The sequence below is a fragment of the Zalophus californianus genome, chromosome 16, assembly GCF_009762305.2.
Source record: "Zalophus californianus isolate mZalCal1 chromosome 16, mZalCal1.pri.v2, whole genome shotgun sequence".
Classification (NCBI taxonomy): Eukaryota; Metazoa; Chordata; class Mammalia; order Carnivora; family Otariidae; genus Zalophus; species Zalophus californianus.
The window spans coordinates 54,997,118-55,015,890 of record NC_045610.1 but is presented as its reverse complement, the minus strand read 5'-3'; the positions used below and the strand labels follow the sequence as shown (position 1 = coordinate 55,015,890).

General features: G+C 57.9%; 1 protein-coding gene across 2 annotated transcripts in view; it reads left to right on the top strand.

Annotated features, from left to right (window-relative positions):
• Positions 1-14,569, top strand: part of SDK2 (sidekick cell adhesion molecule 2) — a 252,647-nt gene extending 238,078 nt beyond the window's left edge. For both annotated transcript variants that reach the window (XM_027568023.2, XM_027568022.2), the window contains 4 exons: positions 1,283-1,423; positions 1,704-1,842; positions 4,370-4,496; positions 14,201-14,569. In XM_027568023.2, the coding sequence (XP_027423824.2) occupies positions 1,283-1,423; positions 1,704-1,842; positions 4,370-4,496; positions 14,201-14,554 (761 nt within the window). In that variant the 3' untranslated portion in view covers positions 14,555-14,569. The remainder of the gene's footprint in view (positions 1-1,282; positions 1,424-1,703; positions 1,843-4,369; positions 4,497-14,200) is intronic.
• Positions 14,570-18,773: the final 4,204 nt, after the last annotated feature.

Genomic DNA, 18,773 nt, shown 5'->3' with positions numbered 1-18,773 from the left:
GAGGGCACCCCATGGAAGAGCCTTGTGGCAGAGGCTGGTGGTGGGCAAGGAAGACCGAGGCAGACAGCAGGGCAGCAGGTGCATTGGGGTGGGGACCAAAATGTACTGTCCTCTCAGCTCTCCAGGCAGTGAACTCGGGGCCAGGGCCCAGGTCAGCTTTGAGATCCAGAAGAAGCTGGGGGCGGTCCATCTCTGGGGTTCCTTTGCAAGGGTTCCAGAAGCCCTGGACGGGGGGCTTAGTGGGGCTTGCTTGTGGGCGAATCAGTGGGCCCAAGATGAGTGCTTCTGTGAGCTCATCACCCAAGAGACTCACCCAGGCCATAAACTACATGTTTCTATGGAAACCGCCCCCCAAAAAACAGAGCGGCCTATGCAGCAGTGTCCGGGGCTGGAGGGGGTAGGACTGCCGTCCCTCTCCTTTCTCCTTTACATCCTTCCCATCCGGCACGTCTTGGAGGACTCACAGAGGACTCTAATGCCAAAACCCATGACCCCAAATCCAATCACTAACCAACTTTTAACACCAACGCCCCTTCCCTCAAGACAGAAACATAGCTCAGAATTGTAACCCACTGGGTGAGTCTTGGGAACCTGGCTGCCTCCCTCCTCCCACACACATTCTCCCTTGTCCCAGTTGATAGAACCAGATCATGAGAGAGAGAAGAGCCAGCCCCTCCTCAGGTAGCCCCCTGGATTAGTAGTGGTTATGTGCAAAAAGCATGGTACTGGGGGCTCTGAAGGAAGGAGAGGCCTGGCTGGAGGGAGCATTCTAAAGAACCACTCACGGCCACCCTCCTGGTTCCCCTCGCTCTCAACTCCTGAAGAAAGATCAAATCCTGTCCCTGGGGAGAAACTCTCCCAGACCTACCATGGGCCCGATGGGTACTTTTCCAATACAAATCTGGGTCCTGCCTGTCAAGGTAGCCCCACGGCCACGGGTGGCAAGAAGGGGGAAAAAAAAAAAAGGAAAAAATAGCACGCACACTGCAGCTTCTCAGTCCTGTGTCCTTGGCAGACATCACTAATCAATCCCCACACTCTTTCCTGGTGAGTCCAGAAGCAACCTCAGAACTCCAAGCAGCCCTCCAGGCATCCCTTTACCGAGGGATGAGAGCCAGCACTTGAGATTAAACTATCCCTGCCAGCCTTGTCTTCGGCTCTACCTTGTTGAGACGGCACAGACCTTGCCTGGGGTCTGTGGTAGGGTCCCAGCTAGAGCGGGAGGTGTGGAGGCAGGAGGTGGCTGAGCACCCTGGACCTGACACCCCCACTCATGTTCCAGCCCAGAAAGCCAACCCTTTCTACGAGGAGTGGTGGTTCTTGGTGGTCATTGCCCTTGTCGGCCTCATCTTCATTCTCCTTCTGGTCTTTGTGCTCATCATCCGAGGCCAGAGCAAGAAGTATGCCAAGAAGACAGACTCTGGTGAGCTGGCCCCGAGCCCTACCGGCTAGACAGGTCTGCCTCCCTTTCGGCAAGGTGGGGGTCGGGGGTTCTCTCTCTCTCCTAGGAAGACACCTGCTCTGCTAGGCGGGGCAGCCCGGGGTCCCTGCATAGAACCTCCATCTTCTGTTTGGTCTCAACCTGTAAGAGGAGAAAGAGAGAGTGGCCCAGCCAGGTGGGGGAGGGGAGGCCAGAGGTCTAAAGGGATGGCATGAGTGACTGGATCCTGTCTCCACGTCCCCCACCCCCCGCCCCAACCCAGGGAACAGTGCTAAGTCTGGTGCCCTTGGCCACGGGGAGATGATGAGCTTGGATGAAAGCAGTTTCCCTGCTCTGGAACTCAACAACCGGAGGCTCTCTGTCAAGAATTCCTTCTGCCGGAAGAACGGCCTGTATACCAGGTAGAGGGCTCTCTGCACGGGCGGGGGGCAGAGGATGGAGGCTTGGGGGCCAGCAGTGCCCGGGGTGTGGAGGACTCCTGGCAAAGCCACAGAACCAGTGCCCAGTTGGTCTCCTTGTCCCAGCGATGGCATTCGGGCTCAGGGGCTGGGGACGGTCAGCAGGGCCCAAGCAGCACAACCAGGCTGGAAAGTCACAAGGAGGTGGGGACACAGGGCTTCTGCCAATGGCAGCCAAATGCAAAGACATTGTACAATTTGGCGACCCAGCCTGCTGTTGTTGGGAGCTAGCGGCTTAGAGGGGCAGGCCTGAAGCACGGAGCACTGCCCGCCCCAATAGTGGGGGGCCCGGCCAGGGTAGGCGAGGCCGACACACTTGAGTGACAGGCACCAGGATCCCCCCCATCATGGCTTATGCCTTAACCTGTCTCCTCCACATTCTGGAAAGAAAGGGCACTCAAGAGTGTGGACACCCTCTCCCCTGGGTCCTTAAGTACACCTCTTACAGAGCAATTTTCTCCTACTCACCCCACAAGTCTGTGCTCCCAGCGTTGTCCTCAAAGGGCAGCGTCTGAGAACAGCCAACCAGGAAAGGTCCTGGCTGGTGGTGCCCGCAACTCCTATTTCTTCCTGACTTCTCTCCAACCCTAGGTTTCCCGCCCCCCCCCCCGCCCCCCCCCCCCCCCCCCCCCCCCGCCCAAACACACACACACCCTGCCCCACTCCCTGGGGCAGGCTGGGCTGCCCGTTTCCAAGGGCAAGGGCAGCTGCAGGGGCCCACCTGACCCTCCCCTGATGTGACCTGGCAGTTTTATGCTCTGGGGAGCTCAGGGGAGCTCAGGAGAGCTCGGGAGGCGTTGCAGCCCGGGAGCGCCTGTCTGTTTGGCCTCGGCCCTATTAACATTCCCGGTTCATCAGAGGGGCACGCCGCCCCGGCCAGGCACAGCTCACAAAGCTTCTCTCTGTCTCATCCCGGGGGGGAAGAGGCGATGTGTGTGTTCGTCAGGAGGACAGAGGGAGGGGCGCGCAGGCCGGCAGGCCCCCCTCTCATCCCCCGCCAAAGCTAGCTTTCCAAAGAAAGAGCCATTTGAGGCCGAGGTGGTGGGTCCAGCAGGTCCGCCGCAGCCCCGCCGGGCTGGCTCCGGGGCCCTGCCACATGGAACAAGGGGGCGTTTCATGATGGCCCGGCCTCGCCTGCCTCTCACGCCCCCAGAGTACACACACGGGGGCCCCCCGCGTGTCCCCCACCCTGCTGTGTATACACAAAAATCCTGTTTGCGACAAACCAGCCCTAGGCTCTGGGAGTTTGACCCAGCCCTGGTGACACTGTCAGCCCCCCACTCACCCTGCTTGTGGCCAAGGCGGCCTGAGCCTGACACCCCGTTTCCTACCCCCTCCCAGCGTCACGTTTTTGCTCATCTTGTGTGCACGAGGCTACTGCCACTATTGTTACGGTTTTATTTTTAAGTAGTTAAGGATGCAGCTTTGTTATTTGGAATCAAATCAGTGCAGAATATAGTCCAAGAGGTTGGAGGTGGCGGGGAGGTTGCTGGTGACATACTCCCAGGCCGTGGGATTGTTCCCAGAACAGCATTTCTGTAGCAAAGCACTGCTGGCCCCGGGTGGGGCCAGCTGGCATTTAGAGCCACGGTCCCAGAGCCCCTTCCTAGAGCGGGCTGGGCAGACCTCAGGGCGCCAGGCCCTCGGCAGTGCTCCCCTTGAGCCCGGTCCCGAGGAAGTGGGAACCAGGCAGGGTCATGAAAGACCCCAGCCACCTGCTCGGTGCCCCCTGGAGCCTGCCCAGCCCGCTCTCCTCACCCTCAGCTCAGGTGGTTCCAGAATGCACAGGCCTTGCCTCCAGCCTCCGGGCACCCATGGCAGGTGGAGTGCTGAGGTGCCCTGTCCTGCGTGTTTGTGCAGGTGACACAGAGCCAGGTCTCTAACTCAGTGGGAAATGTGCTTTCTCCAAGGCTAATTTTCAAAGGTAGGGCAGGGCTCCACGCCCGGGATTCATTTCTGGTCTCTGAGCAGACCTGGAGGGAGGAGGCAGTGGTTTGCCTTTTTCACTTAACCCTTTGCATTAACCTCTAAAGCTCCCTTGGTGAGTTCAAGAATGACATGGGGGTTTTGTCAAGAATGACAGCGCAGGTATGCAGGCGTCGCCTGTGATTCTGACTCAGGAGGTCTCGGGGGGCTCAGAGAGGCTTTGTAACATTCCCTGCCAAGGGATCCCGGTCCCTGAGGCCTTGAAACCACGAGTGGAGAATCCAGTGGGAAGTGGGGTGCTGACCCCCATTTCCCTGAAGCTGATTCGGGAGGTTGGTCCAGCTGAGCCTCTCCCACCCCTGAGGGGCCCCCAGCCCAAGGCTCTGCTGCTCAAGGCCCAGGCCCGTGGGGAGCAGACAGAGAGGAGGGCCCTAGGACGGAGGCACCGAGGGTCGGTGCCCTTCCAGGCCCCGCTGTGGCCTCCCCAGCCAGGCCGGCCGCTGTGGGGGAGGCCGCCTCTCAGCCTCACCCCCACTCCCTCTAGGTCGCCTCCCCGGCCCAGCCCAGGCAGCCTCCACTACTCCGACGAGGACGTCACCAAGTATAACGACCTCATCCCGGCAGAGAGCGGCAGCCTGACCGAGAAGCCCTCAGAAATCTCCGACTCTCAGGTGAGGGGCAGGAGGGCCAGGCATCCTGGAGTGGGGACCGGAGCAGCCCCTTCCCAGAGTGCAGGCCTGTGCAGTGGCCCATCACCTGGGCTTCCTTGCCTCCTGGCCTTTATCAGGCCCAGGAAACTAGCTGGGAGTCGTATGTGGACCCGCCGTGCCCTCCTAAGCTCTGCTCAGAGTTTGCTTCAGGGCTAATGGGGGCCCTGTAACCTTGACCAGAGAAGAGCCCCCAACAGCTCAGTCCTCTAGAGTGTCCGGAGTCTCCCCACATGCCCTGGCCCGCAGAGGAGCTCATGAAGGTGAGGAGAAGGAGGCCTGCATTGCCACGGCTGAGCTTAGCTAGTTCGGGTCAGAGTGAGCTCCAGAAATTGGGAGCTGTGAGTCCTGGAGCCCCAAGGATGGGGGGGAGCAGTACAGAAGTGAGGCCTTAAGCTTTGGAGGCTCCAGACTGAGTTTGAATCCCGGCTCTGCTGCCTGTAGGCCAGGGCATCCTGGATGGGATAGGCAACCTCTTTGAGCCTGTTTGTCCATCTGTAGAACAGGCAGGGACAGTAAGAGGCTCTGTCATGGGGCAGTGAGATTGCTGAGCTGAGGCACAGAGAAGCTTAGCAAAGCACACACGGCAACTGTCCGATAAATGTCAGCCTTTACATGAAGAAGGAGGTGGTGCCTCTGGGAGACACAGAGCTTTAGAGAGGCTGCCATTAGGTGAGCCACACGGGGACACTGTCCCAGAGGATGGGGAGAGGGGGTTGAGCACATTCCGATGAAGTAACGCCATGGCCTCCCACCCAGCCCTCCTGGCCCTGGCCAAGCCTGGTGGCTGCCCAGGAAGGGGCCTAGAAAGGCCACTGCGTCCCACGCCCTAGACCTTTCTGCCCAATGCCGGGAGAGGACAAGAGCAAAGGGATGCCAGCAGGGAGCGAGGCTGTCGGCTGGGTAGGAGGTGCCAGCATGCCCGCGATCCGGTCGTGGGCCGGGCCCAGCGGACCCCGGGCCTCTGGCTCACTGCTGTTTTGTTCAGCTCCAGGGTTACTGATGGGCTTGGCAGAGCCTGCAAGGCTGGAGCTAGCAACACCCCAGCTCAGACAGACCTGGCAGGGACAGAGACCCCAACTTAGCCTGGCTAACACAGGAACTCACATGACTCAGGTTATGGCTTTTCTTGTTTTCAGTATTTAACTCTTTGCAGCCATATACGTACTGAGACTTCCAAGGCCATGCTTCACTGAAACACGATTCTTCTTTCTTTCTCCCCAAAGAGGGCAATGAGCATTTAGGTTCGAGGAACTCAAGGGAAAATTCAAAGACAGTAAAGGGACTCCCTCTGCTCGTGAGGCTATGACAAGGGGCTCCTTAAGCCACGCTGCCATCTGTGGAGAGCAGGGGCAGTGGCCGGTGGAAGGGACTCCCCGTGTGGCTCTGATCAGCCCCCTTCCACCTTCCACAGAGGGCCTTACTCCTGCACACTCATCGGCTGGGCGCTGACCTTCCAGGGACGGAGCGCTCTGAGTGCAGGAGATCCTGCCCGGGTGTCCTCAGATGGCCTGTGGCCATCTCCACATAAGTGAGGAGGCACCCTCCTTCAGGACACAGAGCTGGTCCCTGAGGCCAGGCCAGGACCCCCAGCCTCAAGAAAGCACTGAGAGGAGACTGCTCATCCTGAGACCATCCTATTTCAGTCACCACCAAGGCGGGCAGAGCCCCTGGAATCCCCCACTTTGCCCCTAGTGTCTTTTGTCCAAAGCAAGCCCATCCCTTGAATGCCGTTTCCATAGCAATCTGGAACCAGGCACCTACGGGGAACTCATGCTCTGGGGAGGGGAGGCCTCCTGGTTCCAGAAGCCAGTTGTCACAGCAGAACTCCCATGTTCCCTTTCAGGGGGCGCAGGGGAGCCCAGCCCAGGCCTAGAGCTCCACCTGCGGGCTTGGGGATGGTTTGGGGTTTGATTTGGAGCTTGGGTGGGTTTGTTTATTTTAAGCTAAGTTCCATGAAGACAGTCCTGTCTTGTGACAGTCCTGATGTCAGTCACCTCCCCAGTGTCCGTCTTGGCCCGTGGCGCGTGGCATTCTGGACGGTGTCGTTAAAGCACGGAAGGGTTGGTCATGGGAGAAGCTGGTCAGGCTAGTCAAGACCAAGCAGGTTAGCAGGAGAGACAAACAAATGTTCACGGTTGTCAAGCCATTCCTTTTGGACCAAGGTCAGAACACACACTTTCAGAGAGTCGTGGCCCCTCAAAGTGACTCCAATGGCCATGGTCACGCCCTGGGGGCTGCACTCACCACCCCACGTGCCTTACCACTTTATAATCACAGTGACCCTCCGAGCGCCCTTAGTGTCCTCTCTTTTGTACAGATGGGGAACTGAGGCTCAAAGAGCTTACCTGAGTTGGCTCAGGCCCCAGAGCCAAGGAGTGTCGATTCAGACCCTGCCCATGGGCCCTTCTGACCCAGAGCCCAGCTTGGCTCCTTGCCCTCCCCTGTCCCAAAGCCAGTGATGCCACCCTCATGGCAGACCTTTCTGGAAAGGCCTTCAGAACCAGCCAGTGAGACACTCTTGAGAACAAGGGACTGTGGGTTTTCTTGGAAAAACAAAAAAGCAAAACTCTAGCTTGTCTTCAAAGGATAAAAGCACACACTCAGAGCAAAGTGCCATAGGCATTAAGATCGTCCCCAAGAAAGGTACCCTAGGAGCTTTGCCCAGCGGATCACTCAGGTGATCATCCGGCCCCATCAGAGGGTGGCTCTGAGCAGGGAGACACTCATTTGGAAAAGCAGCGGCACGTAGTTGTGGCTGGTGACCCGCGCTGGGCTTGAATCCCGGCCCCTCCCCTCCCTGACTCCGGGATGGGGAGGGGTCCTTCGCAGCCCACCCCCACTCAGCACCGCGGCACCCTGTCCAAGCGGCTGTTCTCGGAGTCCGTGACGGGGGATGGAGTCGGGCCCGTGCAGTGCCAGGCTCGTCACAGGGCCCCGGGACAAGGCAGTCAGCATCGTTTGGGTCTGTTCGCTTTGGAATGGTTCTCGAAAGCCAGGCAATTGGCTTTGGAGCCACTGCAGGTGGTCTAGGACCCAGGAGGCCGTTGCCAGAGCACCGGCATCTTCAGAGGTGCACAGCTCAGGGGTCACTCAACACTCATTCCTTCAGCGTGGACTCTATAGGGACATAGCGGTGACGGAGTCATGACCCTGCCTCCAAGGAGCTCCTGGCGGGCTGGAGGGGACAGACTTGGAGACAGAACAGCTGGTCTCCCTCGGATGCCCTTGTTGAAGACATAAAGAAGCAGATCCTATTACTCCTCACTGGCCCCGTGGGAGGCAGCTGAACGACATGCCAGCCTCTGGCGTGGAGAGCATCCGCCATCGCGGCCTGCCTTTGGGGCTCATGGCGGATGCCCCACAGGCCCCCCGCCCAGGATGGCATCTGCAGCAGCATATCCCTGAGGGACAGCAGCCACGCAGGCGGGGCCCCCAGCATTTCCGCGGCTCTGGAGAACGATGGCCTGACTTTGTGAAGTACCCCTCCCCCTAGGTCCTCTGAGAGCGAATTCTGCATGGTGGGCTGCCTGGTTTCTATTCCAAGTCAGACCACCCAAAACGGACTCTCCAAAATTGGCAGAAATCTGCCCAGCCCTTTTCCTGTGATATGGTAATAAACAAAAATCCACGCTGCTTATAAACAAACACACACCGATAAGATGTGAGCAAGGCCGTAATGGGGCTGTGGGAAGACTGGGGGGAGGGGGGGGCAGACTGTCCCCAGAGGGGTGCTGGTGAAGGGGGTTCCAGGCAGGGGACACACAAAGGCTGAGGTTTGAAGAGCCCAGGGCTTGTTTGATGCAACTTTTAAAAACGAAGTATGGCTGCATTCCAAGGTCATTTTCAAAGTAAGAGCCCAAGTATGGGAGAAAAATTACATAGCGCACAAGCAAATCTCAATGGAAAAGGAATTCCCAGCCAATGGCATGCCTCTACTAATAAGTATTCAGTCTTTGTGATTTCCTGGGAAGCCCTGGGACGCTCACTGTAATGAAATTAAGCCTACGTGGAAAAGTAAGAAAACACACCGGACAAATTAGGTTTTCTTGAGCACCCCGTCATAAGGGTGAACATTTATGAGCCCTTATGGGCGGCCAGGAATGATCCTAAAGATTGTTCAAGAATGGTACCGCCTGACCCTCAGAGCGCTCTGGGAAGCCTGAGTCAGGCTTCTGTTGCAGGAGTCAGGGAGCCTCCGACGACGACGAGGCCAGGCCCACCCACCTTAGCCCCCTACACCCCTACTGTATGTCATGCTCGGATCGGGCCCTGGGCAGCACCTGGCTGGTTTTGTCCTCCCTGGAATCTGTTCGTTCCTTTCTCGGTGCATTTATTCAACAACTATTTTTTCTGCACCCGCTAAACAGTACCAAGCATGGTTTACACATGGCGGCCCCAGTAGTGAGCAAGACCGGGGCTCTTAATGAATGTTGCATTAGGGTGTGTTAGGACCCGTTAGGGAAGACCACATGTTTCAAATAACCCCGTGTTTTCATCTCTCATTAAAATTTTATGGCACCACAGTCTCTAACTTTAGGAGAAAAATGGGGAGCAGAAGGCTCCCTGTTTCTCATGGTGCATGGATAGAAAGCCTTGTGAGGAATCTTGGGGGAAGGTCACCGGGGGGGGGGGCTGCCTGGAGGAGGTGGCATTTCAGCTGGGCCTCCAAGTGTGAACAGGACTGGGTCATGCATAGAAGGGAGCGGTAAGGGTCTATAGGTTTGTGTTTGGCTGAGTGGTTCTGTCGTCCTCTCCCTCTGAGTGTCTGGTTTTTTACTCGTGTTTGCCTCTTGTCCATTGAGTTGGGCCATGAGTCTAAGAGATTCACTGAGGCCCGTCTCCCGCTTCTCCTTAGGCTGACCCATACCGGCCAGGGAAGCCCGAGCTTGTGCCAAACTAGAAACACACTACGGGCAGGGCAGAGGGAGTCCAGGAGGAAGGAGGCAAAGCTACCTGTGGGCCCTGCACTGTACACGTTCTCATTTAAAATCTAACCGTCCCGGGCGCCTGGGTGGCTCAGATGGTTAGGCATCTGCCTTCAGCTCAGGTCATGGTCCCAGGGTCCTGGGATCGAGTCCCGTATCGGGCTCCCTGCTCCTTGGGAGCCTGCTTCTCCCTCTGCCCCCGCCCCCGTCTTTCATGAATAAATAAATAAAATCTTAAATAAATAAATAAATAAATATATATATATATATATAAATATATATATATATAAAATCTAACTGTCCCACCATGCAAGTTGCAGGACGCCCGGTTAACAGTCGGAGGAAACTGAGGCTCAGAGAAGTCCAGCAGCGTGCCCTGGATCACAGGGCTCAGAAGCGCAGGCAGTGGTGATTCAAATCTGGGTCCGGCCAGCTCCGACAGCCTGGCCTTGCCCAGATGCCTGGCACAGAAGGGAGATGGAAGGAGAGAGAGAGAGGCTTTCACTGACCCCAACACCCCCTTCCGTCCTGGTGACCTCCCATGAGGCCCCCAAACGCCAGCATGTCTGACAGCCGGGTGGGTGGGGGACACGTTGACTGTCACTTCACCTGTAAGGGCACAGGTAACCTTGTGTCTGAGCTGACACTTTTAAAAGGACGTTCCTGGGAGAAGATTTCTAGCTGTTTTAGTACATGAAGCCCAGATCTCTTACAAAATTGTGCGTAAAGGGGGCTTCCGGGGAGGGAGAATCAGCACATCCTCACCCCCACCTCTAATGCCCAGGAGAGGCCCACTGGCTCGAGGGGAAGGGTGTCCGAGAGACTGATGCAGGGCTGGCCTTTCCACCTAGACCCCCGCGGAGAGCCCCTGGGCCACAGGTGAGGGAGGGGCTCCAGCTTCCAGCCTCCAAAGGAGCTGGTACAGGGGACCTCCTGTCATCTGGGGCAACACATTCCTGCCAGACCTCAGGAGCCTCAACAAGATGAGGGCACCCTGCCTGGGCCCCGGATCCCACACCCATTGCCTCCTGAGTCTGGTGCAGGACCCCCACTCCCCCCACCCCACCCCCCAACGCTAGCAGCAGCAGGAGAACAAGAGGCTCTCCTTTGCCCCCCTCTCTTTTGTTGAGGGCTCTCGTCCGGGGTCCCCCCTCCTACTGGCCCCCTCCCCGCTCCTCTCCCCAAGCCCGGTAATTGCTGAGTGAGTGGCTTTGAGGAGCTGTTAAGAGGCCCAGAGCTGGAACAGTCCCCTGATTGCCTGGCGGCCTGGCGGGACTGCCCCGTGAAAGGTCCCCTTTGTGCTGGGTTGGTTACTGGGAAGCTGCATTCAATTACCGAGGCCCGAGTGAGAGTTGAAAGCCGGAATGGGCGCCCCGGGTCCCCCCTCGCCTGCTTTCTCCCCTTCTCACCCCACCCCCATGCAGAAAAGAAACAGATGTTGGAGGAGGTGGCGGCAGAAGAGCAGTCACTGAAGCAAAGCACCCCCCACCCCGGCTTCTTCGGAGAGCTGGGGGTGGGGCAGGCCCACCTCTAAGCCCCTGCTCCTCCCACCACAACGCTTGCTTCCGCTGCTTTTCTGTGCGCGTCAGGAAGGCCGCCCCACAGTGTCCCGCACACAGTAGGTGCTTAACAGTTGGTAGCCGTCAGACCCGTGATGATGTGCATGAATGGGCTTTGGGGTCGGGGCCCCCCGGGAGGGCCAGAGAGGCCCATCCCCACTCTAGTGATGCTTTACTTTGGAGGGGAGGGCAGAAGCTGAACATCCTTCCCCTTTCCCGGCCGCCTGAGCACTGAGTCACCTTCTGTGACCCCAGCTCCTTCTGATCCCTCCTGGGGGGCAGCTTCCAAGCCTTTTTCACCCTGTGAACTGCAGGCATCTACCCATTTTACAGACAAGGATAATGAGGCTGGGAGAGGCCAGGTGATAGGTCCAAACTTAACCTAGCTAGCAAGGGACAGAGTCAGAACTTGGCCACACCACAGTCACCTCCTCGATTCTCATTCACTCTGGGTTGGGGCCGCAGTGACAGGGACTCCCCTGTGGGGCTAGCCAGAGTTCTAGAACCTCTAGCGAGGATGCTAGCAGCTATTCAGGCCAGTTGGTGGAGGCCCTTCTGGAAAGACCTGACCCATAGGCAGAACTGTGGGGTGGCCCTGCCCCATGCCCCGCACTTACAGACCCTTGCTGCTCCTGGACCAATGCCGCCGCCCCCCCCCCCCCCCCAGCCACCCGGCCCCCTGCCTCATGGCATCTACCACAGCCTGCTCAGACTTCTCCTGCCTCTGGGCCGCCACCTCGCAGCCCCAGGCCTCAGGTGCCCAGCCCTCAGCCCCCTCCCCATGCTTGGCATATGGAACCCCTGTCTGTACGGCCCCTTTGTTCCCTCCTGGGCCGGCAGCTGGGCAGTAGGCAGGGAAAGGGGCTCGCATTGTGCTGTTCTGCGTCATGGGGTGAGCAAGGGACTTTCCATTGTCTCTGGCAGCCAGTTCCGCTGCCAAGAGGACTGAGGTCCCGGGAGGGTGTGCAGAGTGGTGGTAAGGAGAGCAGCCAGGACTGTGGAGGGGTGAGGCGGAGGAGGGGAGGGGCCGGACAACAGAAATTTGCAGCTCCAGGAGGGAGTACGTAATCCCCGCTGGGAAGGCAGAAGGGCTCTCGTTCCCATCTCCAGACAGGAGGGGGGGTCGTTCAGAGCACGTGTGGGCTTTGGAACATCCAGCAGATCCAAGTCCCTCAGTTCTGTGTGTCTCAGGGCGAACCCTCACCCTCTCTGCGCAGTCGAGAGAACTGGGGTTCTCCGTACTCATGGTGTGGTAGCAGCCACCGTCCCGAGGTGTGAAAGTTGACCACAGTTTCCTGCCGCCTGGCAGAGTGCCTGCTCCCCGGCCTGGCATTGCTACAGTTCTGTACTTGTAGCTCTTTCCCGAGAGGGGCTCGATGCCCTATGGAACTCTGGGCCCCTGAGGGCAGGTGCACCTTGCACTCCCCGTGGCTCAGACACCTTGCAGCAAGGTCAACAGCTCTCCGTCTGCTCTACCTGTCAAGCGGGACACACACACGTTTGCTTTGGGCTCACTGGGTTTTCTTGCTGCAGTTTTTATCCGAAGTAGGTTGATCAAATTTATTGCCTCCGTGTATTCGGGCCGGGACGTGGTAACCTGACGGAGGCCTTCGGAGCTGCATTTCCCTGAGAGTGTACCGTTCACTCAAATCAGAGCTTGTCTCTTCCAGAGCGTTCTAAGGGTGTTCCCATCTGTCCTCTTCTTGGTTCTCAAAACAGTGCTGGGAGCCGGGTGTGGGGGAGGGGCGCTCGATATTTTTAGCTCCCCGATTCAGATCCGAACCAACGAGCGAATGCTGTTTTACTTCACAGCCCAGCCTGACTCTTGTCTCCTGCTGATTCCCCCATAGGCAGATGAAGCAATGGTGGGACACAGAAGTAGTGACAATTTTAGGAATAATTTAATATTTTGCATTTAGGAGAAAAAGCCACAGGGCAGTCATCGTGTGAAATTCGGACCTTCTGTTGATATTTTTTGCATGCTCGTTTTATAACTGAGGGTTGCTTTTATTCTGGATCACACATGGGTGGGCACCAGCATCTCTCTTCGGTGCCAGGAGCCTCTGCAGGTCTGGCCCTGGCTCGGTCCCCAGTCACACCGTAAGTCAGAGGTAGACCAAGGTTGGAACTCAGTATATCATGCGCGAACGTCTGTTCTAAAATGTAGGTTTTGTTACGATCGGGGTATGGTAAGGCCAGTGGATCAGGAGATGACCGCCCTCGAAAAATCGAATTTTTCACAGTTCCCCTCTACTTGGGAACATCACACCATGCAGGGACATTTTGGGGAGGCATCAGGGTCCCCAGGAATCAGAGGGAACAGGAGGAACATGTGGGCAGGAGCCTTCATTGCGGGAGCAGGCTTGGGTTTGTTTGAATAAATTCAGTGTGCTTTGGGGTAGAGGGGCTGTCCCTTGGTTGTCTGGTACCCGGCCCTGGGGTGACGAGGGACAGGGGAGAGTGAGTCAGTGTGGTAGGAAAAGGCATCGCTAGCTGCAGGGATCGACCAGCCCCAGGAGCCCATTGCCTCTCCGGAGTCAGCAAGGCCTCAGGTGTCAGAGCATCAGAAATACAGCAAATGAAAAGGCAGGATGAATTCAATCTCGAAAACATTACGCTAAGTGAAAGAAGCAAGGCCCACAAGCCACATACTGTACGATCCCACCTGTATGAAATGCCCAGAGTAGGTAGATCCTCAGAAGCAGAAAGCGGGTCAGTGGTCACCTGGAGCGGGGGCGGGGAAGGAATGGGGAATGAGGGTAGAGGCTGATGAAACTGTTCTGGAACCACACAGAACAATGGCTGCACAACATTGTGAATGGACTAAAAGCCACGGAACCTTACACTTTCAGATGGTTAACTTTATGTTCTATGAATTTCCCCTCAATTGAAAAAAAAAAAAAGGGGGGATTCGAACTCAGGTCTTCCGAGTTCAGATTCACGTCAGGTGCCTGCAGGCCGTGTGCCAGCCCCACGGTAGACACTTCGGCCCCACGATCCACTCCGAAGGCAGGGGAGGTGGGCCCAGCTTTGCATCGGGCCCCCTTGGCGGGGAGGGGACGGCGGTGGCCCCCGTCCAGGGCTGGGGAGATTCAGACCGGGGCACCTGCTGCCTTCCAGCCCTGAGCACGCTGACCTGGCCCCTCGGGGCCCCTGACTCCCCGATTTCCTGTCCTCCCAGGGAAGCGACAGTGAGTACGAGGCCGACCCGACCCACCAGAAGGCCCACTCTTTTGTCAACCACTACATCAGCGACCCCACATACTACAACTCGTGGCGGCGGCAGCAGAAGGGCATCTCGCGGGCCCAGGCCTACAGCTACACGGAGAGCGACTCGGGCGAGCCGGACCCCGCCACCGTGGCCAACAGCAACAGCGCCCAGCAGGGCAGCCTCTTCCGGCCCAAGGCCAGTCGGACCCCAACGCCCCAGAACCCCCCGAACCCCCCGAGTCAGCAGACCACCCTCTACCGCCCCCCCAGCAGCCTCACCCCCGGCTCCCGGGCTCCTATAGCAGGATTTTCCTCGTTTGTTTGACGTCGGAAGGGGGAAAGGAAAGAAAAAAAAAAAAAAAAAAAACGGCACCAAACTCCCCGTCCGCCCCTCCCCGCACTGCCTGCCAGAAAACAAAAACACCAAGAAACCAAGTCAACTTTTCACCTCCTGAGTTTATTTTTCCAGAGATTCCAGGGCCAGCAAAGCCAGTGTTGAGAAGGAGGAGAAGGAAGCCATGAGGGAGGCTGTGTATGGCCGGCGGTTGGTCGGCTCCAGATCGTGGGGTTCGCCGATCCCTTTGCACACTGTGCTCAGAGTCGGGGCTGCTGGGCCGGGCCTGAGAGAGGTGGGGGGGCGGCAAGAAAGCTGAGGCCAGGAGAGCTGTAGGGCAGCGTGCTGAGGGGACAAGAAGCTTCTGGAAGTCCTGACAGCTGCCCCTTCCGCGTGTGCTGGGGCCCTGGGCCCACTGCTGGCTGCTGGTGTAAAAGGCTGGTGTGCAAGGCTGGGCATCCCTGGGGAGGGCAAAGCTCACCTTCTCTCTCTGCACCCGCTCACCCCTCCCCGTGCATCGCTGGCAGGCCTTGAACAGACAGACGGACGGACGGACGGCCCGGCCCCCTGGACTGCTCTTCACACTCTGCTGTCCCCTCCCCGGCTCAATGTCTCCACCAAGCATCTGGTTGATTTAGAAAAAGGAAAATAACAAAGGGGTGAGAGTTTGCCTAGCTAGCTTTTTGTTTCTTATACATTCTTTTTATGGTGAATCCAAGGAAGAGGGCCCCCGGCGGCAGGGGTGTGGGGGCGCGGCGCGGGGAGAGGCCCCCACGGCACTGCTGAACCCAGCTGTGGCTTTACTTGAATTCACTTTCCTGAGCACAGACCAGGAGAGGTGAACCCGGGGGGCAGAGGTACAGGGCACTGGCCAGGCATCATTGGGATAACGGGCCCTAAGGCAGGAAATGAAGAATGTTAAGAAAGAAGCTTGACTTCTCTCTTTCTTCCCTCCTGAAAGGAAGCTTCTTAGACAAGGAAGTTCGGCAGGCACAGGACTGGGGAGCTAGGCAGGGTGAGGAATGGCCATCTAGGCAGACACACCCCTGTCCCTGGATAGATCCCTTCCTCCTGAGACACACACGCAGGTCCCCCATGCACTTGCAGGGAGAAGGGTCTAGAGATCCTCTCCAAGACAAATCCCTGTGGGTCCTAGCCAAAGGGGACACTCACTCCCAGATGTGTGGTCCCTCTCGCTCTCAGCCCAGAGTGATCCACATCTAAAACACGTCCCCGCCCCCCCCCCCCCCCGCCGCCAAGCACAGGGGTACAGAAGCCCAGAGGGGTGAGCCAAGCCCCTGGTCTAGAAACCAGAGCTTCCAGAATTTGCCCAGTCGGCCCAGCACCCGGTTTACAAAGAGTCAAAGACCCAAGCCCCCAGAGTCATGTGTTCCAGGCTCTGCTCAGCCTCGCTTGCCAGGGCTCAGAGCATGGAGGGGCCCTGTCCAAACTGGACATGGCTCCTGAGATGCACGGCCAGGCCGGCGGATGAGCAGGTCAGATGGGACCAAGGACCAGCATAGCTGATGGGAAGCAAAGCTTTTACACACAATCTGCTCCAAGGAATGTTCTTTAAAAAGGCCACTTGCAGGGGCCTGAACCTCCCCCTTCAGCCCCCATGTGAAGGGATTGAGGGTCGCATTCCCCAAGTGCCCCGGGCGGGCCCAGCCCCGCGGCCAGCCTTGCAGGTTTGGGCGGACGGCTGCCTCCGGGAGAGGAGAGGGTCCGGCGGGGACCTGTTCAGTTCCGCGTGGGGCCCTCCGTGGGACAGGGCTCTCTGGGGGTGCCGCACACAGGCCCCATCTCGGGGCTGAGGAACGGTTAGGGGAGGCCTGAGAGGGGGATTTGGGGAGCAAGCCAAGGAAGGCGAGGGTCTGCACCCAGCCCCACAGGCCGGCACCAGCTGAGGCGGGTGGGAGCCGGGCCAGGGGCCTGAAGGAAGGGCACACCTCCGCAAGCCCTCAGCCCCTCCGGAATCCTGGCAGAGGTGTCCGAAGCCAGGCCCAGACATCGGCTTCTCCACAAGGGGCTCTGGGGAGGGAAGCTCACTGGCCCAGGCCGTGAGGACACAGGCCCGAGTTCTGCCCTGTACACACAGCTCGTATCTCCATGGTAGCACATAGGCTGGCGTGTGATCTCCCGCTTCCTCCTCCTTTCTCATCTCATCTTTTTTTAACCACCTCATCCTTTCCCTTATCTGCTGTGTGTTTAGCCATTTATGGAAGTTCCCAGTTTGCACTGGGGAATGAATTGAGCCCAGCGCAGGGGGGGCTCCGGGTATGTGTGTGTGGGGTGGGGGGACGTGGGACAAGTGAAGCCCTGTGTGTGTGTGTGTGTGTGTGTGTGTGTGTGTGTGTGTGCACACGAGGCCACATTTCCTTTGCCTTTCATGGATCGCCTGGGGCACTGAGATGTGCGCCCTCCCCTCCCCGCACGCTTCTTCACGCCCACGCTGACACACCCATGCACACTCGGCAAGGTGCCCATGCACGCCTGGGCTCACACGCACACGCACACACATTCACAGAACACACATCCAGGTGTGTGTTCGCAAAGAGGCTTGCGATTCCTTCTGATGGCCGAAGCTGTCTGTCCCCCGTGAGCCCCGGGCAGCCGGGGTCCCTGCCACCCGAAGGCAGCTGGGATCTGTTGTCTCAGGGGGCGAGGACACTGCGCAAGCCAGAAGGCAGGCACGGCCCAAGGTGAACGTCCAAGCCCTCAGTCCATATCCACCCACCCGAAATGTTGCCCTGCCGCCCCACCCACATCGGGAAGCCCGGGTCTCCCGCCATGGAGCTCTAGAGTGCTTAGAGGACACGTCTGCCCTCGTTTACATATCTGTTGGGGCAGTGGAGGCTCTCGACAGCCCCGGCCAGACCCCCAGCCGCATGAGAACGGTGTGCTGGGCACTGCCCGTGGGTAACAGGGAACCTCCCTGGGCCGATGATGCTGGGCCCCTGTCTGCGTGATCACCTGAAGCAGGTTCACAGCAGGACACCTCTGTGTCCTTGGCTCTGCCTCATCGTGCCCGGGAGAAGTCTGGGGTCCACCCAGCAGCCCGCGCCTGGGTCCCCAGCGCCACCCTTCCCCCTCGCGGCCACGCCTCCAGGGTGCACAGCAGCTCCGCACCCAGGCTGCCAAGACGAACCAAAAAGCGGCTCCGGTTCCAGAAGCACCTTTCTCCCAGGGCCCCGGGGAGCTTGCAGATCCAGGCTGCCTGTCCTGTCCCTCACCTGACACTGCCGTGACTCAGAAAAAACAAGGACACTTCTGGCTGCTCCCGCCCAGAGCACCGCTGGCTCGAGGCCTTCTGTCTCTGCCCACACCTCCCTGGGCAGAGCTTTTAAATGTGCCAGAGCCTCCCAGAGCCCACTCTGGGCAGGAGCTCCCCTCACCTTCCCGTGGTGCCCATGGTGTGAGGGGCCGGAGGACAGGAACGGGGGCGACCCTCCCCCCGCCCCGACCCTAGCAGCAGTTGCCCGATCCGAGTTGCCTCTGCGTGGTCCTGCCCAGTGGCAAACCTGCCCACCACCCGGAACACACGTGCCCTCTCTTGGGACCACCCCCTTCTCTTTGTTTCTGTAAGAATAACCAAAAGCATTCAAACGTGTTACCTTTCTTTATACACATAGACTCCAAAAACAAAAACCAACACAAATCTTTATTTTTTGATTTAAAAGATACAATGAAAAATTATGGGGAGAGTATTCATTGTGGCAGGTGTCTATCTGTAAGAAAAAATATATATATCTATATGTCATATAGCTTGTTAGCGGGTTTATTTTTTAAATGAAAGGTAAGAATGAAATTGATTTGAAATATATACCACGAGATGTCCCATGGCCTGTCAAACTTGTCGGTATTTTATAAATAAACTTTTTTTTTTTTTTTTTTTTTTTTTTTGGAGTTCTGAAGCGACATTTATTCTTCTCCTCCCTGGAAGGTAAGTGGGAACCGCTACCCTTGCATCCTGCTGAAGCAATCCATTGTTAGCCGGGCTGTGTTTTTGCAGCAATAGGGGTCCCACTCACTTGCCTTCTCAATTCGTAGGTGAGTGGACATCCGTGCCTTCAAATGAAGTGCGCCATTTTATTTATTTTACGCTTTGAGGATAAGAGCCACCCAGATCACAACAAATTAGAGGCAAAACGGCACTGATGCATGACATTAGCTAACACTGGTGTGCCGTTCACCCTCGGCCAGACACTGT